Source organism: Palaemon carinicauda, chromosome 27 (assembly GCF_036898095.1).
Source record: "Palaemon carinicauda isolate YSFRI2023 chromosome 27, ASM3689809v2, whole genome shotgun sequence".
Classification (NCBI taxonomy): Eukaryota; Metazoa; Arthropoda; class Malacostraca; order Decapoda; family Palaemonidae; genus Palaemon; species Palaemon carinicauda.
The window spans coordinates 81,739,239-81,766,409 of record NC_090751.1 but is presented as its reverse complement, the minus strand read 5'-3'; the positions used below and the strand labels follow the sequence as shown (position 1 = coordinate 81,766,409).

The 27,171-nt window shown below is 39.8% G+C and overlaps 1 protein-coding gene and 1 long non-coding RNA gene across 7 annotated transcripts in view; one reads left to right on the top strand and one right to left on the bottom strand.

The window, feature by feature from the left end:
- Positions 1-20,433, top strand: part of LOC137620769 (serine-rich adhesin for platelets-like) — a 297,666-nt gene extending 277,233 nt beyond the window's left edge. For all 6 annotated transcript variants that reach the window (XM_068351187.1, XM_068351188.1, XM_068351186.1 and 3 more), the window contains 9 exons: positions 1,087-2,131; positions 2,237-2,447; positions 2,716-2,877; positions 4,290-4,432; positions 14,083-14,267; positions 15,241-15,450; positions 15,982-16,086; positions 18,385-18,612; positions 19,115-20,433. In XM_068351187.1, coding sequence (XP_068207288.1) covers positions 1,087-2,131; positions 2,237-2,447; positions 2,716-2,877; positions 4,290-4,432; positions 14,083-14,267; positions 15,241-15,450; positions 15,982-16,086; positions 18,385-18,612; positions 19,115-19,285 — 2,460 coding nt within the window. In that variant the 3' untranslated portion in view covers positions 19,286-20,433. The remainder of the gene's footprint in view (positions 1-1,086; positions 2,132-2,236; positions 2,448-2,715; positions 2,878-4,289; positions 4,433-14,082; positions 14,268-15,240; positions 15,451-15,981; positions 16,087-18,384; positions 18,613-19,114) is intronic.
- The window catches only part of LOC137620770 (uncharacterized), a 311,911-nt gene continuing 299,940 nt past the window's right edge, over positions 15,201-27,171 (bottom strand). The window contains exon 2 of the long non-coding RNA XR_011040105.1: positions 15,201-15,382. This is a non-coding gene — a long non-coding RNA (uncharacterized lncRNA). The remainder of the gene's footprint in view (positions 15,383-27,171) is intronic.

Here is a 27,171-nt window from a genome sequence, read left to right as displayed (position 1 = left end):
TCATGAATGTAGATCTGGGGTTGTGAATCCTTTAATAGAAATCTAACTGAAATTAGTGCATGGTGCAAATTATGGGGCATGAAATCAAACCCTAAAAAAACCCCAAAGTATGATTGTAAATAGATTGTGGACAGGGGCTCCTCAACAATCCAGCTCTCACTATTGATATTGTTTCTTTAACTCTATAAAACTTTTTAAATTTTAAGTGTGAATGTTAATTGCAAATTTACTTTTGAGAAATACATTCGGTATGTTTCCTCATCAATTCCACCAAAAATTGGCCTGGTGAGAAAATCTTTTACAATATTTGGTGTCAATTTATTTTGAAGAATTGTTTTGATTCTTTCATTTTGCCTTGTTTCGGATATTGTTCTCATGTCTGGTCTTCAGCTGCTTATTCTCATTTTAATTTGTTGAACAAGAACTTGCAGTCTAGTAAATTCCATATTTCTAATCTAGATATTAATCTCTGGCATCATTGTTCAGTTATTTCGTTATGCATGTTATACAGTATAAGATTTGTCATAATTCTGAGCATCCTTTGCAATCAGATCTTCCCAGACATTACCATTCTATATGTAAGACTATGTATGAAGTTAATTCAAATATCCATGCCTTCTCTATCATAATGGTCTATGCTACAGAGTATTCTTGAAGTTTTATTCCTGCTATGACCTAATTGCAGAATGATCTTCCTAATCGGGTAGTTAAATAGGTGGAACTTCAGAAGTTTACACTTGCAGCAAGTGCTTTTACGTTGAACAGACTGATATAAGTCCCTCTTTATAGTTTATATATGATAGATCTATTCTAACATTTTTACTGATTTTAGAATATTTCATATTAATTATTCATTACTTCTCTTATAGTTTATTAATTCCTTGTTTCCTTTCCTGACTGAGCTATTTTTCCCTGTTAAAGCACATGGGCCTATAACGTCCTGCTTTTCCAACTACAGTAGGGGTGCATCATAGCTAGTAGTAATGATAATAATATTAATAATAATAATAATAATAATAACTAATTTTAATAATAATGGTAATAATTTCACAAGACGATTCTTATTATTCTACTTTTGTTTTCCAGGGTATTGTAGAATTACATCCTCAACAAGGGCACATACACATGAATGGTCATGGTCCTCACCATCCTGTTAACTGCTCTCTCATCCCAAACAATAGTCACATGGAGGGACACCACAATAATAATGTTAATAATAATTCAAGTCTCGTCAATGGCCATCACTCTCATTTGAATGGTAACAAAGATAATAGTGTGACAGCAGTCAATCATAATAACAGAACAGCTGCCGTAGATGAAAACCAAGTTAATGGTGCGCATGAACAAAGGAGTGAGGCTCGGAAGGACGACAAATGGGGATCCCTTAAGAGAGGAATTGCTGCTAAGAAGTATCAGAACTTTAAAGAGAAACTGAGCAACAAGTTTTCCAAAAGCGACAAATCAGAAGAGCGCACGAACAACGGGCCTTACGCGAATGATAAAAATGGTACTAACCAGAACACTATCAGCCAGCACAATACTGCTACCAGTAATGGAAATTCAGATCAGATGGATGCAACAAAGCCTCATCCAGGGTCATCCAGAGATAGCTTTCGAAGAGCCATCCACCAGAGTTCGCAAAATTCCAGTCACCAAGAGAACATTATGGAAACCAACTTGAGTAATCACCAGCCAGAAGGTCTACCGCCCCAGTACCCTCGCCCTCCTCAACCTCTTCCACCTTCATCTTCCCATGCTCACTCGAGCTACCAACCGGGAGCTCCTTCCCAGCACACCACGCATCACCATCACGACTCCGTGGCTCGTGGACTGCTCATGAGACGCTCAGGCTCCTACCACCACTTGTCTCAGCATCACCAAGAAGCTCCAACTTGGAGGTCACACCATTACTCAGTCGATAATTTAGTAGATTCCCAGGTCTTGCCATCAGATCACACATACTCTGGACCTGCTGTTACTGGTAGCCGAGGGCAACCTGCTGGATCAGGAGGATCAGATTCGGGTCGCCGTACTTCCAGCGCTGGAAATGACGCTAGAGTTCCAAATCCTCATGACACCAGTTTAGACTCTGCCACTTCTCAAAGACAAAACAACCAGGGTCACTCCTCAGGTAAAGTAAAGTATCATTGAGATTTAGTTCAGTTTTGGTTTCAAAGTTCAAATATTCAAATTTGTGCAAAATGCCAATTCCTGAAACCTATGCAATCTTTTGCAGGTAATGATTCGGAGTGGGTGGACATGACTGACACGGAGCTACAGAGAATTATGAGGAAAAGTAGCGATAATAAAACCGGAAGCCGTTTAACACGTCGAGAGTCCTTAGCCTCAACTCCTCCATTACCTCCACTCTCCCCAGAAGGAACCCCGTCACCCTCCCCTCGGGCGTCGCCAAACGTTCGATCTCGAAAGCACAGTTTGTCATACAGGTAAATTTTTTATAGTAATGAAGGTTGGGAATAAATCTTTATTTGTCTCAGCATAATCTATGTGTGATAAGGATATACAGTAATTAGCTTGTTGGGGGTTAAATCTCAAAAACAATGTTCTTGTGTGCTTAGAGAGAGAGAGAGAGAGAGAGAGAGAGAGAGAGAGAGAGAGAGAGAGAATGATGATGATAATTGTATCCGCAGATAATTGACTTTTAGTTAAACAAAAGATGATAGCAATGATAACAATAATAATGCAATATTTCAGCTCTGGAGGATTAAACAAGCCAGACTTGTTAGAAACAGCTGGGCAAGAACCAGGTGGACAAAGAGGTGTAGGTGAGGGGAGGACCGGCAACAGTTCTCAGGGAAGCTCACAGTCTACGCCCAGAAGACAATCGAATTCCCATATCCACCATAATCATAATGGGTAAGAAATTACAAGACCTTCTAATTGCCATATTGACTAAAATCTGAATGTACGAAGAATTAAACTGACTATCAAAATCCCACATTCCCCATAATCATGACGGATGAGACATTACCCTGACCATTGAATTCCAATTCTTACCATATTTGTAATGGCTAAACAATTAAACTGACTGTCAAATTTATATATCCATATCTGTAAAGGTTAGGCATTACAGTCACCATTAAGTTCTCATGTCCATGATAATCTTGATGGCTATGGTATTATGCTACCATAAAATTCCCATTTTCTCCATAATCTTAATGGCTAAGATATTATGCTGACCATACAATTCCGATTTCATCCATAGTTATTATGAGTAGGTCATTATACTGACCATTGCATTCTCTTATCCAAAACAATCATAATGGGTAAGGCATTATATTGACTACTTAATTTGCATAGCCAGAATAACAATACTGTAATGGTTAAGGCATTACACTGACTATTTGTAATGGGTAATGTAGACATTGCAATGATGATCAAATTTCCATATCCATAATGGCTGATGGATTACACCGTTAGTCTAGGCTTATTTTTATCCTTTAAAAGTAACAGCAGAAAACTGGAAGTTGTTATTTCAAAAGTACCCAATCAATCCAAGAGGACTTTGAGGTTTTCCACACGCACATTGGCTCTGTCGTGAGGTTTCCTCTAAAGTTATTCCTTTACCTGATGTAGTTGGTGAGTTGAGATAGAATTATTCTTTGTATCCATCTGCTTGATTAGAATGGAAAATTGTTAAGCTAAAGATAAATTAAAGACCTTTCATAATTCAAACTAATAGCATTGTGTTTTCTGGCTTATTGATGTATTCACGTCCAAATTTTATCTTTAAAGCAAAATGTTTTCTTTTATTGTTCCTGCAAATACAATTAATTGAAAACTATATTATGTTCCGGTATACAGTACCAGCTAAACTTAGTATAATTTTTGTTATGGCCCTAATATGTTAGCAACATACTGTAATCCTATATTCGACCCCACTTGGGACTGCATCATTTTTTACTTTCATCACATCACTTCATGTGATCTTCATAGAAGCAGAGTATTGTATCACTTAGGGAAAGTATATTCCCAGAAAAACATCTAGGAAAAGGGATTATTCACATCCTAAGGTTTTGCAGAAATTTTTGCTGCTAATTGAGATTTGAGTTTTCCTAACCTAAAGTTTTCATTACACTAGGCTAACAGCCACTCGCTGTGCTTAGTACACCATTCTTAGTGTTAAATTGATATCCATAATGTATTTGCTTCCCCTCTTGTAACTTTTGTAAATAAATTAGAATTTTACTTTGAATGTAATGACTTTGGTAAGTAAACTGGAATTTATCTAACATCCATTTTAAAGATCTACGTTTTCTCTTCGCCAGAGGGAAGACATCCACGGGGGTGAATGCTGGTTCTAGAAGTATAGGTGTGTCGAGTGAAAGCTGGGCTCATAGGAAGCCAGAGGACAGGCGAAGAGTTGAAATACATAATCCTCTGAGCAAGAACAGTAATCGAGTTGATTTAGGTTGGTCTTTCATTTGTTCTTGAGTTGATTTTGTTTTTTGTTTTGACATCCAAATTTAGCACCAAGATTTTTCCCAGTTAGCAGTATTAGCATTAGACTGTAAAACACCTTTGTAAACTGTAGTGTTTAAAGGGCCTGAACTGGACCCCTGGTGAGAGTACTATTTTTTTAAAGGTTTAAAAGATTTGTCATTTTCATCTACCACAGATGTTTAACAATGTTTTTTCAATAATTTTTTTATTACATTGTATTTTTTTGCAAACATTGTTGTTAAAAATTTATATCAATGTAGATAATTATTGATGTATGTTAAAAGATCACCTGGAAGGAAGTTAATGAAATAGAATATCTTAAATGGTATACTGTAGTACAAAGTGCAAGTGAAATATAAGAAATGATCAGAGATATTATCAGGTTTGATCAAGAATTAGTTACATGAAATATCCCCAGACATTTGCTCTTTTGAGTAAAAAGTATCTTCAGCTGATTTTTATGCGCAACATGAATTAAAATGAAATGGCGTAAAATAGGTGGTGTAGAACACTGCACCACCAGTGCAGCTACGTTCTGAATATCGGCGTTTTACTAAGGGTGAAGTCAAACACTCTTCCTCTGTGGTGTTCATATATTCCATCAAAGAAGCGAGGTTGGACGCTGCAAACAAAAGCAGCAATAAATATACAAAAAATAATGTAAATATTCATGTAAAACAATATATATACTGTAAATATCATGTAAATACAAAATAATGTAAATGATGTAAAATACACTACAGTAATTCCACAGGTAAGGTTCACTTGACATAGAAAATAAACTTACATTTTCCAGACGCCGATTCTAATACTAAAATTCCCAGATAACCACTGGTACAAGTTGCTGTACCACCAGATGCATTCAGCCTCCTAGCTAACAGCAACACTGGTCACTTAATACTATGATGAGTACACTGGGCAGCTCAGCACACCACAAATACTGCAGAACCACAGCATGCAGAAATTCCATGTGCTTTCCAGAGCCTGCCCACGCTGAACTAACAAAGGCGCCAAGGCGGGCATAAATTGCGGCCTTTTGGGCAGATGCCAACAATAACAATACAATATTTTTCAGTACCAACTCAATACTTCTTTTTCATACAAAAAAGTAAACAAAAAATGTATACAGTTTTCCATTCAATAGAAATATTTAATTCAAAATAGTGCACATATGTGTATAATTAAATTACAAAACAAACATCAGGCAATCCCGACGCTCGCTTATCCCCTCATCCTTATCATCAACAAAGAAAACGTGTAGCACCAACTTAACTAAAAACGTAAAATGCTGTGGCATATCCAACACCGCCCCCTATTTTGTAGTATACAAAATACACCGCAAATATGCCACATACACAGCACGCCATATGAGCAGTGCACGGCGTTCAATCTTTTTCCAATGGCACTCCACTGTCATCACACTCCGTTTCAAGGAGAAGGCACATTTTCTGCACTGGACGTAAGTACAATCCACACTCGGTCTTAATCTTGGCTTGTCTAACTCGGTTGTCAGAGTCTCGAGTCACTTCCAAGACTCGTCCCAAAGGCCAAGAGCCTCTGGGGAGACGTTCGTCGGTAGTTAGCACGATGTCGCCAACTTGGATGTCTCGCCGTTGAACGGTCCACTTCTGTCTTTCTTGCAGCAATGGAAGGTACTCCCTCAGCCATCGCTTCCAGAATTGGTTGGCAAGATATTGCGCTTGACGCCAGCGGCGCCTAACATACAAGTTCTTCTGGTCAGTCTTCGTTACTGGGAGCACTGCACTCTTCAGAGTCATCAGCATACTAGGCGTCAACGGCAGTGGACAGTCTGGGTCGTCGTTTACCTTGGTTAGGGGTGTGTCGTCAGTGGTGACCTGCTGCAGGCAGGTTGCCCTGAGAGCTCTTCTCACTGAGCGTATGAGGCTTTCCCAGACTCCTCCGAAGTGTGACGCATGTGGTGGGTTGAAACGCCACTCGATGCCCTTAGCTGCTAGCGTTTGGGCAATTTCCTCTTCCTTGAAGTCTTGAAGAGCTTCCTTCAGCTCTCGGTCAGCTGCGACGAGGTTGGTACCGTTGTCTGACCATATTCTCTTGACAGCTCCTCGCCTGGCCGTAAATCTTCTCACTGCATTCACAAAGGAGTCTTGATCCATCGAGCTGAGAACCTCCAGGTGAATCGCTCGCACTGTCAGGCAGGTAAAAATGGCTACCCAGCGCTTCACTGTAGAGCGCCCTTGCTTCACAAAGAAGGGACCGAAGCAGTCTGCCCCTGTATTGGTGAAGGGAGGATCCCCCGGACAGATCCGGTCAGAGGGCAAGTCGGCCATCACTTGATTCACTGGCCGACAACTGAGTCTTCTACAGATGACACAGTCACGTATCACTGATCTAACTACTGAATTTCCATGAACGATCCAGTAGTTTTTTCTTAATTCAGCCATAAGATGGTTCTGCCCACAATGGCTGTTTGTTTCATGGGTCCATCGCACCATCTTCCTCACAACTGGCGACTTGGATGGAAGAATGATGGGGTGCTTGCAGCTATCACTGATGGTGGCTTCACAGAGTCTTCCACCAACCTTCAGCAAGCTTTCTTGTAGAAATGGTTGCAACTTGCAAATCTTGCTGGATTTCTTCACCTTGGAATCCTTCTTGGAGAGTGATTTGATCTCACTCCCATACTCTTGAGCTTGAATCTTCCATATTATGGTTGTTGCACAATTCATCTCGTTTGCAGATAACACTTCTGATCCACTCTTGGTTCCTAATCGCCTCAGTCGAGCGATGATTCGCACTATCTTGGTCCATGAAGAGAACTTGGCAGCAATCTTCTCCACTAAGATTGGTTCCGGCACCACTATGCTGAAGATGGGTGCAGACTGCTTAACTTCTGGATCTCCATCTAGTTCTGCTCGCTTAACATCGTCAGGAAGAGCTGGCCAACTGTCCTGCTCTTGACACAGGAACTCTGGTCCTGTCAGCCACAGCGACGACTCCAGCAAGCTGTCCACATCAAGGCCCCGAGAGGTCAGGTCTGCAGGGTTCGCAGAGGTGTTCACATACCTCCAAGCGGTGATGTCACTGAGGTCGCGGATGAGGTTCACGCGGTTGTTCACAAACATGTGGTATCTTGCAGACAGGTTACGGATGTACTTCAGGACAGACGTGCTGTCGGTCCAGAACACTGAGTCACACAACTCCAAATCGAGTTCTGACCTGATCTTGCAATCAAGTTGAGCTGCCACGGCAGAAGCAGTCAATTCCATTCGTGGAATACTCGTTCTCTTGAGGGGAGCTACACGAGCTCGACCCATAACCAGTGTACTGTTCACTTGGTTATTCTTGCTTACCGTGCGCAGATACGTGGCCACACCATATCCTGCCTGGCTTGCGTCCGCAAAATGGTGAAGTTGGTACGATGATACCTCCCCAAAGTCTGGAGGCACCAGGCTTCTTCTGATCTTGAAGTCTCCTAGACACTGAAGCTGGGAAGTCCATCTGCTCCAGCGATTTGCTTCGTCGTTGTTCATTTCTTCGTCCCAAGGTAAGTTGCGACGACACAGGTCTTGTAGTAACATCTTCCCTTTCAGGGTGAAAGGTGCGACAAAACCAAGTGGATCATACAAGGAAGCCACTACAGAGAGAACTCCTCTTTGCGTCCTAGGCTTCTCCTTCAGGTTGATCTTGAAGGTGAACTCATCACTGCTCATGTCCCAGTGGATACCCAAAGCGCGCTCCGTAGGCAGCTCGTCCTTACTGAGGTCCAATGTAGCCACTGATTTATCTCTCTCCCCTTCAAGCACGGCAGCGGGAATGCACTTGTTGCTAGATGTCCACTGGTTCAGCCGGAATCCTCCATCAGCACAGAGTCCAATGAGGTCTTTTGTCAATTGGATACAGTCTTCCTCGCTGTCCATTGACTTCAACAAATTGTCGACGTAGAAGTTGCGTCGTATGGCATGGCAAGCTTCTTCACCATACTTGTCACCATAGTCAAGTGCTGCCTGTCTGAGGCAGAAGTTGACTACACTTGGGGACAATTGCGCTCCAAACACATGTGAAGTCATCCTGAACTCTTGAATAGCTTGATTGGTGTCTCCACCTGGCCACCACAGGAAGCGTAAAGAGTCCCTCTCGTCTTCTGGCACCTTGACTTGATGGAACATTTCTTGTATGTCCGCAGTAACAGCATGTTGTCCTTCCCGGAAGCGCAGCAGCACTCCAGCAAGACTACTTGTGAGATCTGGTCCCTGCATGAGGTGGTCATTGAGTGAGGTCCCAGCATGCTTAGCCTTAAGGTCGAAGACGACCCTAAGCTTGTCCTTGGTAGGGTGTTTGACCCCATGGTGTGCCATGTAGTTCACACGGCCATCACCGCGATTCAGCTTGTCGACTGGGACAAGCTCAGCGTACCCTTTCAAAAGGTACTTCTCTACTTGTTCAACGTATATAGTCTTGTACGTTTCATTTGCCTCAAATTTCTTCTTTAAGGAGTGAGCCCTACGTTCTGCCATGGCACGGTTATTAGGTAGAGGCTCAGTGTCACTAAAGGGTAAGCAAGCAACATACTTGCCATCTGTCTGGACAACAGTTTCGTCCAACAAAGACAGGAATCTCTTGTCTTCAAAAGAATCTTCTATCTTTGAGAGTGTCTCTTTCTCCCAAAAGTCTTGGTTGAAGTTGCGTTGCAGAAGTTCTGTTGTATCATCCACAGTGCACACATGAAACAGAGGGGCAGGACCTGAAGTCGATCTGGGTCCTGTTGGGCCGAAAACAACCCAGCCTAGCTTGGTCAGGTAGGCAGATGGCTCGTCCTTCAGCCCATGTCGCTGGTCTAGAATCACTCTGTTCAATGTCGTGTCTAGCCCAATGATTAGCTCTACTTGACGATGATCTTCAGGTAGACTTTCTACTTCCAGGTCACTCAGATGTGGCCACTTGGTCAGCCATTCTTGACTCATGGCATGGTCCATAGACACATTAATCTTGTCAGCCACGAACACGTCGGTCACATGCTCTCCTTCATCAGTATTAATATTACCAATGTGTAGGGACAGAACTTCCTTACAAGTGAAAGTCCCTGCTTCAGTTGCCATGATCTGGTTGCATGGTCTTCCTTTGAGACCCATTCGGTCTATCAGGCTTCTTGCTGCCAATGTTGGGGCAGCTCCACTGTCGATGAATCCATAGGTTGCATGGATGCCATTCACGAGAACAGGTAAGATCTTCAGCATTGTTCTTCCCTTAGGTAACTGGCTTGCACTCACTGAGAACATAGGTTGCACATTTGGGGCTACAGCACTCTTGCCAGCTGTAGCAGTCGCGCCACCTTCTGTAGCACCAACTGCCTTCTCACCGCCCCCGATAGCACTTTTGCCTCCCACATGGGCCGCACCTGTATTGCTTGCAGTCTTAGGTGGACTATGCAGCATGGTATGGTGCTTGTGAGATCCACACTTTTCACAAATGGATGCATCTTCACATTTTGCATATGAATGTTCCCCATTAAGACACCTGAAGCAGTATCTTGCCTTCTTTATCACCTCCCAGCGATCTGGAAGCTTCAACCTCTCAAATTTGAAGCACTCTTTAAGTTCAGGGTCCTCCTTAGTGCAGAAGGGACACCATTTCCCTCTAGCTGGTGAAGCCGTGTGGTGCACAGGTAAGGTCTTAGGCCTGACAGGCTTGGATGGCTTCTCAGTAGGCTTCGGGGTACGACGGTCGCACTCATAATAGAGAGATGCTAGGCAATACATGCCTGTTTCTCAATGTACTCTATTAGAGCTGGAAGCTTGAACTTATGTTCCTCGCATTTCGCTACCCATCTCACTCTCAGTTGGTATGGGAGCTTTTCAACAATCTTCATTGTTTCTTGAAGCTCTATTCGATGGTAGTTATTACCAAGTGCTGCCTTAACTGTCTTCAAACATGTAGCATAATTTTCCAGGCCATCAATATCACCTGCATTAATCTCCTTCCAATCAAATAGCTTCTTGACATAAGCATCTGACAGGTCATTGTCATTCTTGTATTTACGACACTATCTCCCAAGCACAATCATACCCAATGTCAGTGGGTAGATGGAAACAGTTCTCAATCAGGTTCTTGGGAGTACCATCTAAACAGTTGTATAGATGAGTTAGCCTTCGTGCAGGGTCGTCGGTATTACACTCCACAATCCAGGTGAAAGAATTCTTAAACATGGAGAATTTGGTTAAGTCTCCGCTGAAACGCTCCAGCTTCATCTGTGGCAGCTGCATTCGTCGTGTTAGTTCTTGCTGACTAGCTAGTGTACAATCAAGAGCCTTTACTATTTCAGAAGTTTGCAGATCTGCTTGTGACACATCTCGAGTTAAGGGAACATGTCTTGGCACAAAAGGCATCGCATCTGGGGCCAATGGAGTTGAATGATGTTCAAGACCCTTCAGGTCATACGTCACACTGTGGATGTTTGTAGGATTCACATCTGCTTCATGAACCCTGCTGATTCTCCCACTCTCATAGTGAGAATTTACATCACTTCTCCACTGCTCAATCCCTTTGACATCCAACTGAACTGATGAGTCCCTCTTCTCCCGTTGTGAAGCATTACTAGCAGCGGAACCAGCATATGAAGTTCCAACTTCAGACAGTATTTCATACTCTACCTGTAGTTTATCACAATCTAACTTCAGGCCGTTAATCTCTTCTTGGCTCTTGCGTTTAGCTGCAATTGCTTTGGCTTGCATTTCAATTTCAAGTGTTTTGGCTTGCATTTCAGCTTCAGCTGCAAGTGTTTTGGCTTGCACTTTCAGCTTCAGCTGCAAGTGCTTTGGCTTGCATTTCCAAAGCCAATTCCTCTTCTTTTAGCTGTTTTGCTTCCTCAGCTTGCTTAAGCTTTGCTTGCGCCTCAAGCAAGCGCACACGACTGGCTGGTCTTTGCTGAAGCTCTTGAAACGGACGACATGGTGACAGATGATAGAGGCCACAACAGACGATCCTTGCAGAAGCTCTTGAAACGGACGACATGGTGACAGATGATAGAGGCCACAACAGACGATCCTTGCAGACACAAGGCTGACGAAGTCCACTTGTCCCACGCTGACGTTACTTGACCCAGGCTGGAGTATACGTCAAACTGTAGAACACTGCACCACCAGTGCAGCTACGTTCTGAATATCGACGTTTTACTAAGGGTGAAGTCAAACACTCTTCCTCTGTGGTGTTCATATACATTTATTCCATCAAAGAAGCGAGGTTTGACGCTGCAAACAAAAGCAGCAATAAATATACAAAAAAATAATGTAAATATTCATGTAAAACAATATATATACTGTAAATATCATGTAAATACAAAATAATGTAAATGATGTAAAATACACTACAGTAATTCCACAGGTAAGGTTCACTTAACATAGAAAATAAACTTACATTTTCCAGACGCCGATTCTAATACTAAAATTCCCAGATAACCACTGGTACAAGTTGCTGTACCACCAGATGCATTCAGCCTCCTAGCTAACAGCAACACTGGTCACTTAATACTATGATGAGTACACTGGGCAGCTCAGCACACCACAAATACTGCAGAACCACAGCATGCAGAAATTCCATGTGCTTTCCAGAGCCTGCCCACGCTGAACTAACAAAGGCGCCAAGGCGGGCATAAATCGCGGCCTTTTGGGCAGAGGCCAACAATAACAATACAATATTTTTCAGTACCAACTCAATACTTCTTTTTCATACAAAAAAGTAAACAAAAAATGTATACAGTTTTCCATTCAATAGAAATATTTAATTCAAAATAGTGCACATATGTGTATAATTAAATTACAAAACAAACATCAGGCAATCCCGACGCTCGCTTATCCCCTCATCCTTATCATCAACAAAGAAAACGTGTAGCACCAACTTAACTAAAAACGTAAAATGCTGTGGCATATCCTACAGGTGGGTATCCTGGAAGAAAACACATTTATGGAAAGAATCTAGTCTAATGAATAATCTTGTAAAGTTCAAATTCCATTGAATTAACAATTATTTGAATGAATTCTAAGATAATAAGAGCTGCCTTCACATGATTTCTGAAACATTGTCAAAATTTGAGTTTGGCTATTGCTATTACTATATTGTTGGGAATCAGTAAGGTTTATCAAAGCCCAATTAGGGAAAGTGAATTGGGATTTAAGAGTTATGCGTACAAAATCGGAATCCATGAGTAAATATTGGTCCATTTGATAATTACAGTTTGATCAGAATCCTCTTAAAGGTAAGTTTCGTAGTCTAGTAAGACTTAGAGCCCCTCCCTCATGTCCTAATTCTTATTATTATTATTATTACTTGCGTCCCCTTTCTGGTTAAAGGCCAACAACCAAGAACATGAGTTTATTACTAATAAGTAGTACCACTCCCACCAAGCTACAACCCTAGTTGGAAAAGCAAAATGCTATAAAACTAGAGGCTCCAACAGGAGAAATAGCCCAGTGAGGAAAGGAAACAAGGAAAAATTGAATATTTTAAGAACAGTAACATTAAAATAAATATTTCTTATGTAAACCATAAAAACTTTAACAAAATAAGAGGAAGAGAAATAGATAGAATATTGTGCCTGAGTGTACCCTCAAGCAAGAGAACTCTAATCCAAAACAGTGGAAAACCATAGCGCAGAGGCTATGGCACTACCCAAGACTAGAGAACAATGGTTTGATTTTGGAGTGTCCTTCTCCTAGAAGAGTTGCTTACCATAGCTGAAGAGTCTTCTACCCTTACCAAGAGGAAAGTAGCCACTTAACAATTAGTGTAGTAGTTAACCCCTTGAGAGAAGAATGAATTGTGTTGTCTATATCATTATAAATGAGGTGGCACATCAGTTTAAAACTTGTAATAAAATCAGCCCAGTGATGGATAGTTTACCAGGAAATCTCTTTCTCAAATAAGTAAGATTATTTTTTTAATTATTTGGCTTTCACTCAAGAAGATGGTATTACCAATTAACTAATAAGCAAATCTTCAAGAATAAAACCAGACTTTGTCCTTTAACTCCCACTATACAGGGTTCCTCCCATTAATCTGAACAAGTGTCACAAAGTATTTTCCTGATTTATTATATTGTTGAAAATGCTGCTAGAACCCCTAAATGATTAATTAACTTCAGAAGTTCAAACTTGCAGTGAATGTTTTTATGTTGAACAGGCTGACATGATTCTCTCTATGAATTTCTTCTCTTCATTGTGTATATATGACAAATCTATTGTAATGATGTTACTTCTCTTAAGTTGTTTTATATTTTTTACTGTTACTTCTCATATATAGGTTATTTATTTCCTTATCCGTTACTCAAATAAAACATACTTTTTTTATATTTCATAAAACATACAGTTCACTAGTTCACATTACTTGGACAACCCAGTTGTCTCTGGGTTGGGAGTTTAACCTAAGTTCACAGGTTTATAAAAATGATTAGTAAACACGACCTTACCTTTTTTGTGAGCTAGAGATGGTCCTCACAAACACATACAGTACATATATTATGACCATTGGTCATAATATATGTACTGTATGTGTTTGTTCTCTACGACTTTGTATGACAATGCAATGACTTGTCCCTGACCTGTGCCACGAATGGGTGACCTTAACAGATACAATGTATGGTTCTAGGTCCTAATGAAGGTGATTTAGATGCAGGAGAGATTACCTCTACAACAGATGCTCTAGACTTGGATTCTATGCTTGATGGTGGAGTGACAGAAGCCACTAGCGATGATGACGCAACTTCAGCCTATGATCCTGATGTCCACCTCATAAGAAAACAGTTGGAAGGCTTAGAAGGAATGTATTCTGAGGTAAGAATATTTGAAGGACTTATGCTAATGTAAAGATATCAAAAGGATGGATTCTGATGTAGATATGTTTAAAGAATGTATTTGGAGGTCAGCGTGCTATATTTAGATACCCTATTCTGAGTTCTGAATATTTAAAGACTATTTTGAGTTCTGGATATTTAAAGAATTTATACTGGGATCAGAATATTTAACAAATCCACTTTAGGCCCAAGTATTGTATGAATGTAATCTAGGTTAAGAATATCTGAAGAATATAATCAATATAATCAAAGGTTAGAGTATTTAAAAAAGTAGTGTGAGGAAAAATATTTAAAATACAGTATTCATTCTTAAGGCAGAATATTTATAGATTAATTCCAAGATCAGAATGTTTGAAGAATGTTTATATACTATATCTTAGCATCTAAAGAATGCATCGTGACCAGAATATTTAAAGAATTTATTGAATTCAAAATATTTAGAAAATATATTTTGAAGTCAAGGTACATATGGAAAGTGTTCAAAATATTTAAAGAATATCTTTGTAGGATAGAGTTTAGAATATCTATAGAATGTACTCTCTGTTTAGAATACTCTATTAGAATGTATTGACTTCAGAATAGTAGAAGAATGTACAGTATGTTAAAGTCAGAGTATTTATATGTATTGGGATGTCAGAGTATTATTTTAGTTAACTAATAATATTGAAACAATTCATTCTGATATCAAAATATCATTATGAATATTTTGAAAATACCATGAGGCAAGAATATTGAAAAAATTTGTATTCTGTGGTCAAAATGGTTCAGATGTGAAATGTATTGACTAAAGAGTGTGTGCTTTGACAGGCTCTGTGGAGTAAGGGTACCATCTAAGTTAACTTGTACAACTTACTTTAGTAATTGTAAGAGTCTGTTCCCAAGAGCCCAAATTATAAAATGTGATGTATAACAGTTTCAAGTAATGATTTATTAACAATTTATTTCTGTTTAAGGTTTTAAAACTCTTGGGAGGACGACGAGGTGGAAGGAACCAACTTGGTCATGTGGGTGCCAATATGCTCGATTCAAAGGCCTCCAGAAGGCGTCTACATGGGTCTCTATCATCACTCCCCTCCTCCATAGTGTCATCTCGTCCTGGAAGAGATAAACGTCGTGTTATTGATGACCGAGTGAGGAAAATTGGAAGAGATAATGGCGGGAAGGTACGAGATTATAACTTATAATTACAAAATGCACTTTCATTATTATTGACTGACATCTAACTTGGATACAGTATAGCAGAAGGTCCTCAACTTAACGAACATTTGGAGATACAGTACAAATACAAATCCAACTGAAATCATAAAATCTCAGATATTGTATCAAAAGCTCATAATGAATTGCTGTAATAAAACAATGCTACAGTATATAGTTTGATGCAGTAAGCAAGACGACTTTTGCAATATGAAATGGGACTATTTGTTGACCTTTGCAGCTGAAAATTATAGCCATGCAAGTTAGGTGAAGCCCACCCTAGGCCAAAATTTAACAAAATTAGTCTTACAAACAATTCAATTTACAAACAGCTTCTTGGAATCTCTTAAGTTTGTAAGTTGAGGACTTTCTGTTGTTTACTCCAGAAAATTGTGTTTAAAACTGAAAATATATGATACATTAGGTTATTAATCTATCGTTTATGCATAATTTGGAAATGGCATTCATACATATAATTTATGTAATCTCTTATATTTCAGACAATTCACAAGAGGTTTCAAAGACTTGAGAGTCACGTGGTTACCTTGGCCCGTAGCGTTGCTCATCTCAGCTCTGAAATGAGAACTCAGCACCTAATGTTACAGGTAGACTCTCTTCCCTTTTACTAAGCTTTGGAGAAAGTAATCAGTTCATTTTTTTTTCAGAGAGAAAACCATGAATCTTTAATCAAAGGTAAAAAGCTTTCTTCACTTAAACTGTAAATATTCCTATTTCAACAGATTATTTTGAGGGAATGATGTTCATGCTAATTATTATTACAAGCCAGGTTATAATCCTAGTTGGAAAAGCAAGATGCTATAAGCCCAAGGGCTCCAGCAAGAAAAAATAGCCCAGTGAGGAAAGGAAACAAGGAAATGAATAAACTATAATGAATTAATCCTTTTTGAGGCTGTACGTGCATTGACATTTCATAAATTATTATGGAGAACAAATGCCCGGTACTGAAAAAAGCTCTCAAAACAAACTATGGTACTTAACATTGGTAAAGGTGAAGTAGCAGCGTCAGTCATGATGAATTAACGACAAACACGGGAAAAAACACTGAAAGCACAAACAATACGACTATGCGGGCAAGTCCAAAACAGAAGGATGACCTAGAGGGCGCTCGTGTTAGGTGACGGTGGCGTGGTCCAAGTGTGGTTTCTAGGGCCTTTGTTACAGCCCTTCCCTTTGATGAAGGAATTATCTAAATGGAAGACAGCCTGTGAATAGTGGTTTTCACACACCCCTGATGTATACACGACACCCATAAGGTGCTCGCGCGAGGGTAGTAACCTCTGCATTCCATGCTTTTATCTTTCTCTGGTATATTTGGAAGATTTATATCAGAAAAGTGTAAAGAAGGACTCTTTTCACCGGCCGTCACAGGTCTCTCCCCAGAAATAGATTTTTCCTTCGTCAAAATCCCTTTTGTGCATGGATTCATTACTATTTTCTAATACTGTACATTACATTTAATCCAAAATTGGATTATGCTATCAGAGACCTATGTTTAATTTGCAAATTCCTTACCAATGAGCTCATAAACATTACTACACTTAGATGATATAGGAAACTATGTACATTTATAAGCCAAATTATAATTTTACATTAAATTTGCTAAAAAAACTGTTGTTGGAAGTAATTAGCATAACACAAGAAAAGAGAGCTTGCAAAGTTTCCTTGACACTGTTTTCTCAGTCCTCAGTAGGCCTACCCTATAAGCAAGTATTACCCCATTACAGACGATAATCTTATTCTGAACAAGCCATTTAATCTTTGAAAGTTCTATAACTTGGCTAACTGACAGTTATTGTCTCAATAGCAAGTGAAAACATCACCAAGAACAGTTCTAAAATATCGGCATGATTTGTCGCTCTCATGGAAAGGAAATCTAAGATGGCGAAGTTTCAAGGTATTAGAAATTATTGAAAAGATAAATACAGGCAAATGATAAGTATTTAGAAAAAGGTCAATCATAATAACTACATATATAAGATGAATTCTGTATGTCAGTGTTATGAAAGAAGTAAAATATCCATGACAGACAAAAACGCATGTTTACATAAGTATATGACAATGAAATATAGCTTAAAAATCAGCATACCTGTCAACTGTCACGCATTTTAGTCCTGTGTCACACACTCTGGCACAGTTACCAACATCTCACTCCCTGACAAAAATGGAAAAAAAAATTATAAAATTTATTGATAGCACACGACAGGACATTTAGGAACTGTGTAAGTAAACTTGTGCAGCATGTGTATAATTCATGATAGTGACAGTTCACTTTAGAATACAGTCGTTGCTTTGATTATATTAACCAAAAGGACAACGTGGACAAGGAACAAGTGTCTTACTCCAGCAGTTGTGGTGTATTTTATGTCGAATATTGCTGGACAAGAATTGGAATTTTGAAATCTGATTTACTGATGAATTTCAATGTGAACATGGTGAAAATGATCATGAGCATTCCTGTGCCAAAAGGCTGTAATCATTTCCTGACTGGATAACTATATAACAACATAACATGTAAAGGGGACATATTACGTGAAAAAAGAAATTACAGTATTGGAGAAAATACACATTTTTTATCACCAGGTTTATGGATTTGTCATTAATATATGAAGCCTTCAAATGTCTCTCAAAAACCTTAAGAACCATTTTTGATGGGTAGAGGCCAAAGCCCATACAAATCCCCACTAGGGCTTTGCCTTGGACCTGACAAGGACCCTGGCAGCTTAGTTATCTCACACATTGACATCAGAAGGGGTCGACAGCTTTGAATTGGTCGAAAGTTTATTACCTCATTTAGATCATTAAAGAATATTAAGGTTATTAGTCATCAATTCATATTGTTTTACTAATTTTAAATGTAATTCATACGTAATGTTCTTTCATAGGAAATTGAAAGCATCCGAGGAGAGCTGTCAATGCTGCGAACTGGAGGTAACTTGCCAAACAATAATGCAGGTCTTGGGAATAAAGGAAACAATCACAATATCTCATGGGAGTCCTTCAGAGCTGGTATACCAAACCTCTCCAACCCTGGAAGGGTGAAAAAACTCACACAGTTTTTTGGAGATGAGCCCCCATTAGTAAGGATCTTTCTTCGTAAACTAGGTTATGAGGTAAGTGTTTTTTTATCTAATACTATCGCATATGGGGAAGAGTTTTAGTATTAAGAAGATTCCTCTGAAGTATGAAATCATCTTATATTTTTTACTCTCTGAAATAAATAAAATTCCTTTCAAAAGATTTCTCTAATTTTTTGGATATTGATAAAAATTTCAGGAAGTATATGACTAACAAGTATTTATATCTACAGTACAGTAATTGCTTTCAAGAGACCCAATGTTAGTCAGTTTTTGACATATTGTTGGTCTGACTTTTGTGCTATAAAGCGACTTATATGTTCCCTGTAACATGTATTGAACATAGAAAAGTACCATGAAAACCATATACCCAAATTTATAAGATTCCTTGTAAAGTCATTCTAACTTTGCAAGAGAGGTATTACAATAAAATACTTCCTTGAATTCAAAATTACCTAGCATTTTCAAAATTTAATTCAGTACTTCCTAAAGTATGAAAGTATGAAATTAACTATCAATACTTTCCAATTTTTTTTAGAAATATGCTGGGATATTTGAACAAGAAAAAATCGGCATGCTTGAGCTCCCCTACCTGTCAGAAGAGCGACTTCAAAAGATAGGTATACCAATGGGTCCCAGATTACGGATATTGCAAGAATCTCAGGGCCCGATAAGGAAAGATGGGAACTTGAGCGTGTATGTCGTCTAATAGGAAAGTCATCCTTACAGAAGAATGTGTGGCTTTTTCTGTTTGTTATGTACATATGTATAAATATTATCTGATTTTTTTGCTAATTAAATGTAAATAGCTTATGATAAAGGTCTATTTTTTGAGCAATCATAAAGCGTACATGATCCTTCTGAAAATACTGTTTGTCATTGAATGTAGTCTTTTTATATGCAAGAATACTGCATTTTTATTACTGAGAATACTGTTTCTTCACTGCTGGAAAACTAAATTAATTACTTAAAATATTGTATAGTACTGTATGTTTATTGATGAGAATGTAATTTGTTCATTGCTGAAAATACTGGCTGTCAATTTTTTTGTGTGATCATTTCAGCATTCCAATCTGAAAATATTTGAATTACCTTTGCTTTTTCACGCTCAAATTTGTAAAGTTTATACATTTAATGAATGATTCTCATGGAATCCAATTTATATGCGTTTGGATTTTATTTTTATCATTACCTATAACAAGTTATATGATTTTAAAACCCTTTTCATAAAAGGATTTATACAGTAGTTATTACTTTCAAGAATTGGCTGATAGGTTATATCTACCTGGCATCACAACATGAGAAGTCATGAACGTGTTCCATTGATTTCACACCAAAAAACATATCCTTTTCAGCCTCTCCTCTGACATCTCAGAAGAGAGACACTGAAGGAAATCTTTTTCTAAAATAAGAATTCTTCATAGATAGCATCTTGCAAAAAAACTTCAAATCTGAGGATTATTACTGTGCTAGAATTCATCTTTAAGGACACTTAAAGTGAGGCACTAGCATTACAGTCTCTGTAAGGTAAATGTTTTTTATATTCACTTCTATACTTCTGCTTCAGGATTTTTCAGCCAATATTCAAGAGAATTTCTGTAAAGTGATATCTTAAACTAAGTATGAGTCAGAAATTAATGTGACCTAGAATGTAAAATTTCAAAGCAATTCTTTTCTTGCTAACTTGTATTGTGAAATATATTTACATCAAAGTAGAGGTTTCTTCGAAGGCTGAGGACTGTGTTATCAGATAATGAGTTGTATAAATTGTATCATACTGCACTATGGCTATGCTTCATCATAGTACCCTGTAAATTATCTTTTGTACAATTTCAGTAAAAAATATGAAAAGCTGAATAGTAGTTTCATCTTTCCAAATAAATACAATACAATACAGTATTTCCACATTTTTTGTTCATGTTCATTTTATTTCCCAAAGAAAAGAACACTCCCATCAGCGTTAACACTGTCCAAGAACCAAACCCCTCCCAACTAACCGTCTGATTTCAGTCTAGAGTCTACTAGCAGTTCAGAGTGCCATTTCCTCCTTGAACAGACAAGAAATCATGTCCCCAAAGAACAAACTCATCAGTTTTGAAATCCAACCCTTGAGATCGTCGTCCCATGTGCTCCTAAGAGTTCCAGGCGGCGGCGCAACCATACCCCCGCTTAGCGGGACTTGTTTGCAATATTTATGTCATAAACATTTTCATCCATTAAACTGGAGCTATAATCCACACTAAAGAGACGCTTACCTTTTGAATTTAAATTCATGGACGAAATTCTCCGTGGTGGGCTTATGTTAGGTACCAGGTAATAGTTTGTTCCTGGAATCATCTCTTTGTTGCTTCTTTTTCTTTAAAACATAGTTCTTCATTCAAAGTTAGACTTTGACTTTAGTGTACTAATTCTAAAGAAAGCTACCAAGTAAATAGCAATTAGTAATCATCCCTACACTTTAGACATCTAAAAATTAATAATGCAAGATGTTTATGTTTTGAAACTTACTGCAGAAAATATCAGTACAAGGGGAATAAAATCTATTTTGAAATTATTCTCTGTAAGTATTGGTACAAGATACCTATATTTTAGAATGGATCTTAGGAATTGTAAGTCTAAGTAGAAGAGGCCTATATTCTAGCTGATCTTATAGGTTTGATAGAATTACAGTAACAGACATTCATGCGTAGGAAACGTAAGGGACAGGACCATCTCCTCGAGACCAACCATATGTACATGTAATTGTTCCCCCCTCCACCCTAGCTGAGACCAGGGAAGGCCAGGTAATGGCTGTTGATGACTGATAGGCTACCCCAATCCCCATCCTAGCTCACAAGGACGATGAGGTTACAGACACTACTAGAAACTATCGGGCCTAAGGAAGGCTCATACTCTTGTCCCAACAGGTTTCAAAACAAGTATGTTCTCAGTAGGCTACTACAACTTTGTACCACCGTAGTTGCACGTACAGTAGCTAAGACCAGATCTTCGAAAGTACCAATACAATATTATTATTATTATAATTACTACTTGCTAAGCTACAACCCTAGTTGGAAAAGCAGGACGCTATAATTACGGCCAGGGGGTCCAACAGGGAAAATGGCCCAGTGAGGAAAGGAAACAAGGAAAAATAAAATATTTTAAGAACAGTAAGATTAAAAAAATATCTCCTATATAAACTATATAAACTTTAACAAAACAAGAAGAAGAGAAATAAGATAGATAGCTTGCCCGAGTGTACCCTCAAGCAAGAGAACTCTAACCCAAGACAGTGAAAGACCATGGTACAGAGTCTATGGCACTACCCAAGACTAGAAAACAATGGTTTGATTTTGGAGTATCCTTTTAGAAAAGCTGCTTACCATAGCTAAAGAGTCTCTTGTACCCCTATATTCTAATAGATCTTAACTATTAGCACAATAAGCCAATTTTATTTAAGCCTTAGAAGAGGACAATCATCTATTGGTGATGCTGCAACTTGTGGTGGTAGACCATTACATACTGTATGACATATAATAAAGATGATATCCATTTTTCCGTGGTACTCACACCAGGAAATGAAGCGTATCTGATGAAATACTAACTGGCAACACAATCTATTCAGCATTCTTCCATAATCCCATACCAGCTTGCTCAGTGAGCAGTTAGTAATGTTAGTTACCCATGGGATTTTGTGGCCTATGGATCTAAACGTACTTCCTCTCAGCATGTGGTCTGCTGAACCCTTCTTGAAGGGAGAGCTAAATGTTGTAGACTTTTCCCCTTGTTTGGCAAAGGGGATAGCTAATAGTGATTTTGAGGGTATTAGGAAAATTTAAAAAGTATTTAATTGGGGAGGCAGTATAATGTCTTGAAGCATAATTACTGATGAACAGTCCCAATGAGGATAAAGATAAGGATACTGACTATATGTATTTAGGTGCTGAAAGTGATCAAGGTAAAGATGAAAGTTATATATAATGTTCATGACATATATGAGGCCAATGCTAGTTATGTGAGTGAAAGTACAGCGAAAGCCCTGCTAGCATTGCTGGTACTGAGAAGGTACTTCCATTTACAATTGTTGTGATACATTTTCCCTCGGTAGATAATAGCTGTAGGCTACTCACAATGATAGAAGTGTTATGAGTAAATAGATTTGCATTGCAGATGCAGTAATCTCTAAATATTTTGTTATACCTTAGGGTTGTGGTGGCCTGCTGGTAGCATTCCTGCCTGGTGATCGCCAGACTGGGGTTTGAGTCCTGCTCAAACTCGTTAGTTCTTCAAGCGTTTGCAACCTCACCATCCTTGTGAGCTGAGGATTGAGGGTTTGGGGAAGCCTGTAAGTCTACCTGATGAGTCACCAACAGCTATTGCCTGCCCCTCCCTGGTCCTAGCTTGGGTGAAGATGGGGCTTGAGCACTGATCACATGTACAGTGAACCCTCGCTACTTCGCGGTTCGACCATCGCGGATTCACCACTTCGCGGGTTTTTTCCATAACCCATATATATATATATATACATATCGCGGATTTTCCGGAAATTTCGAAAATACCGCGAAATCTGAAGACCCCCAAATACGATATTTCGTTACCTGTAATTCCATTTGTTGTAAAAATAAAAAAACCTGTCATAGGTTATAGGTTTTATTGCACACAAAAACTGGAGTCACCTCCTGAAACAATAGAAACAGCCACTATTACAACACGTACTACTTTACATGCACAATAACAAACAAATACATCAAAGTAAGGGCCAGACATCACAGGGACATCCACAAGCAATAATATGCGCAAAGACACACAAATAGCAACATAATAAGCTGGTAAATGCAAGCAGAGAAACACAACGTACATGAGAGCATAAATGTAAAACTACATTGAACATATATTACCACATTCTCCCCACCTATGAAATTCAAGCAGCATAATCATCAAAATACTTAGGAGCCCGCCGGGTCCTTTCGGACCTCCGGAGTGGTACAGGTGTAGTGCCTTGACCAGACGCAGCAGGAAGCTCTTGAACAGCACTTTCCCGGATGTAACGTCCTGAGTGACTTCTTGAAGAGGAGGTTCCGAGCTTGCTCTAGCATCTGGACGGCGCACATCAGACTCTGATATACCTAGAGACTCTAGAGATTGCGGCAGTGAAGGTCTGGTGGCCTCCACGCTGCTACTATCATCACCACTTAAAGGTGCTAGATGCCTCAAAGACACAGTGGACTCTCTACCATCAGGAAACTTGACATGAGCATATTCAGGATTAGCTTCTACTATTTCTACTTCATCTACTAGAGGGTCATTCTTGCTGTGCCGTACTTGCCGTCTTAATAGAGCGGGACCTTTGGTGATGAGCCAGGTAGGCAACGTACGACCTGACGTGGACTTCCGAGGATGCTTTAGGAAACGCTCGTGTGGTGTACAATTAGTTGACGTACATAGCAGGGAACGGATAGAGTGAAGTGCATCTGGGAGGACAACTTCCCATTTCGAGACATCAAGATTCCTTGTTCTGAGAGCTAACCGAATGGTTTTCCATATGATTCCATTGTACCTCTCCACCTGGCCATTGCCCCTTGGGTTGTAGGGCGTAGTGCGACTGGTAGCCACTCCTTTCTCTAGTAAGAATTTCTTCAGTTCTTCTGACATGAAAGAGGCTCCCCTGTCTGAGTGTACGTATGCTGGCATTCCGAATAGTGCAAACAGTTGTACCAAACACCCGATGATAGCACCAGCAGTCATGTCTGAACAAGGGAACGCAAAAGGGAACCGTGAGAATTCGTCAATGACTGTGAGCAAGTATCGGTTTTTCGACTGTGACGGAAGGGGCCCCTTAAAATCCAAGTTCAATCTCTCGTATGGCTGAGTAGCTTTCACCAGCTGGCCATCATCAGGCTTATAGAACTGAGGTTTGACAGTAGAGCAGATTGGACAAGAAGCAGTAACCTTCTTTACATCCTCAACAGAATAAGCCAGGTTCCGAACTCGGATGAAATGCACCATCCTTGACACTCCAGGATGACATAGACTTTCATGCAGTTGTTTGAGTTTGTCTGTAGCTACAGCACCACAGACACGCGAGAGAGCATCTGCAGGAATATTTACCCTACCTGGACGATACACGATATTGTAGTGGTAGCATGACAGTTCAATGCGCCACCTGGCTATCTTGTCGTTCTTGATTTTGCTTGAAGATCTTGTGTCGAACATGAATGTTACACTTCGCTGGTCAGTAATCAGCTTAAAGTGATGACCAATTAGGTAATGCTTCCACTTTCTGAGGGCCTCAACTATGGCATAAGCTTCTTTCTCTACTGAAGAATGCCTTTGTTCACTGTCAGAGAGAGTGCGAGAGAAGAACGCTACAGGACGTCCATTCTGAGTGAGAGTAGCGGCAATGGCATGGTCTGAGGCATCTGTTTCGACTGTGAAAGGGGATGTAGGATCAATGGCTTGCACCACGGACTTTGCAATTTCATTCTTCAATTTCTCAAAAGTCAGAGAAGCTTCAAAAGACAATGGGAATCTCGTGGAGTGTGAAAGAGGCCGGACTTTCTCAGAGAAGTTTGGTATCCATCGTGAGTAATGAGCAAGCAACCCCAACATTCTCCGAAGAGAGGCAGTATCCTTGGGAAGGGGTAGACTCAAGAGAGGCTGCAGTCGTTCTGGATCAGGTCTGATCTCTCCGTCCTTTATAGAGTATCCCAGAAGGTTTATAGACTGGGTCCTGAAATCACACTTGTCATGATTAAATGTGAGGTTGTAATCCCTCGCCACTTTCAAGAAATGATTTAAGTTTTTGTCATGCTCCTCTTCCGTCTCTCCACATACAGTCACATTGTCCACATAAGCAAATGCCCCTTCCACCTTTTCTTTTGCAAGGATCTGATCCACAACTCGTTGGAAAGCGGCCACTCCGTTCTTCACACCAAATGGGATTCGATTAAACTCGTACAGCTTTCCACTCGCCTCAAAAGCAGTGTACAACTTTTCGTCTTCTCTTATTGGCACTTGGTGGTAGGCGCTCTTCAGGTCCAAGATGCTAAACACTTTATATCTTGAGACATTGTTCACTGTTTCATCGATCCGAGGCAAAGGGTAAGCATCCAGCTCAGTAAACCTGTTTATAGTTTGTGAATAATCAATCACCATTCTCTTCCTGCGATTGTGCCCTGCAGTGATTAGCACCTGGGCCCTCCATGGAGACTGGCTGGGTCTTATTATTCCTTCTTGTAGCATTCTACCAATTTCAGTTTTGACAAATTCCTTATCAGCCTGAGAGTAATGTCTCGACTTTGCAGCAATGGGTCTGCAGTCTGCTGTCAGATTGCTGAAGAGTGCGGGCGCAACCAACTTCACAGCTGCCAGCCCACATATCTTGAGTGGTGGGCGTGCTTCTCCAAAAGCCATTTCTAGAGCAGAATGATTCTTCAAGAATTCATGCCCCAAAATTACATCACTACACAGGGCTGGCAGCACTTTGAGTTTTACACTAGGATAAATTTGTCCTTGCAGCTCCACATCAACACAACAAAGACCTAAGACTTTGGACGAGAGAAATGCATCAGCCATGGAGACGTGCCCGTCGTCAGGAAGTATGATTAGGTTGTTTTCTTTAGCAATCTTCTGACTCACAAAATTTTCCGAGCTTCCTGTATCAATAAGTGCATTAACAGGGAGACCATTAACTTTCAAACAACTCAAGGATTTACTAAGACTACTAGGCACAGCCCCAGACACAGTAGCCAGTGTTGCTGCCGAATATTTAGTTTTACCAGCAGAGGTATCCCCTACCGGTTTCCCTGACCTACACACTTTTGCATAATGTCCTTGTTTCTTACACTTTAGACATAAAGCTTCCCTAGCAGGACATTTGAACCGAGGGTGCCGTTTCAAACCACAGAAAAAACACTGATTGGCGCCAGTAGTGGCGGCAAGATGAGCAGTTTCATCACTACTTTCTAAACACACTGAATCACCTGACTGACTTTGTGGGTGAGGTACAGCAGCAGTAATTGGCTCAACAGTAGTATAAGAAGCAGAATGTTTCTGAGCCATCTCTAAAGTGCGTGCCTGTTCATAAGCAGTTTGCAAGTTAAGAGTTATATTTTCGAGTAGTCTTTGACGAATGGTACCAGAAGAAAGTCCATTGATGAATGCATCTCTAACATAGTTATCACACGCCTGCTCTGCCTACGTGTGGCCAGGACATGCCTGCCTAGCAAATACCTCATTTCTAGGTTTTACATACAGTGATGTCAGTGCTTTCTCAGCCATAACATAAGTGTCACAGTCTGCTATGTAGTCGTACACTCGAGGAGCAACGTAGTTGGTGAGTAGGATTAGTTTGTCTGCACTGGGAGATGTCTTCTGTACTGCTTGGTAGAAGTTGTTGAATGTCCTCAGCCAGTGCGTCCACTCCTTAGCAGCGGTGGCAGAATCCGGGTCAGCCTCGAAGCGTTCTGGACGTAGGAACCGTTCCATGGCCTCTCAAATTTTTATCTTGTGTGCAATAAATTGTTGTAAAAATAAAAAAACCTGTCATAGGTTATAGGTTTTATTGCACACAAAAACTGGAGTCACCTCCTGAAACAATAGAAACAGCCACTATTA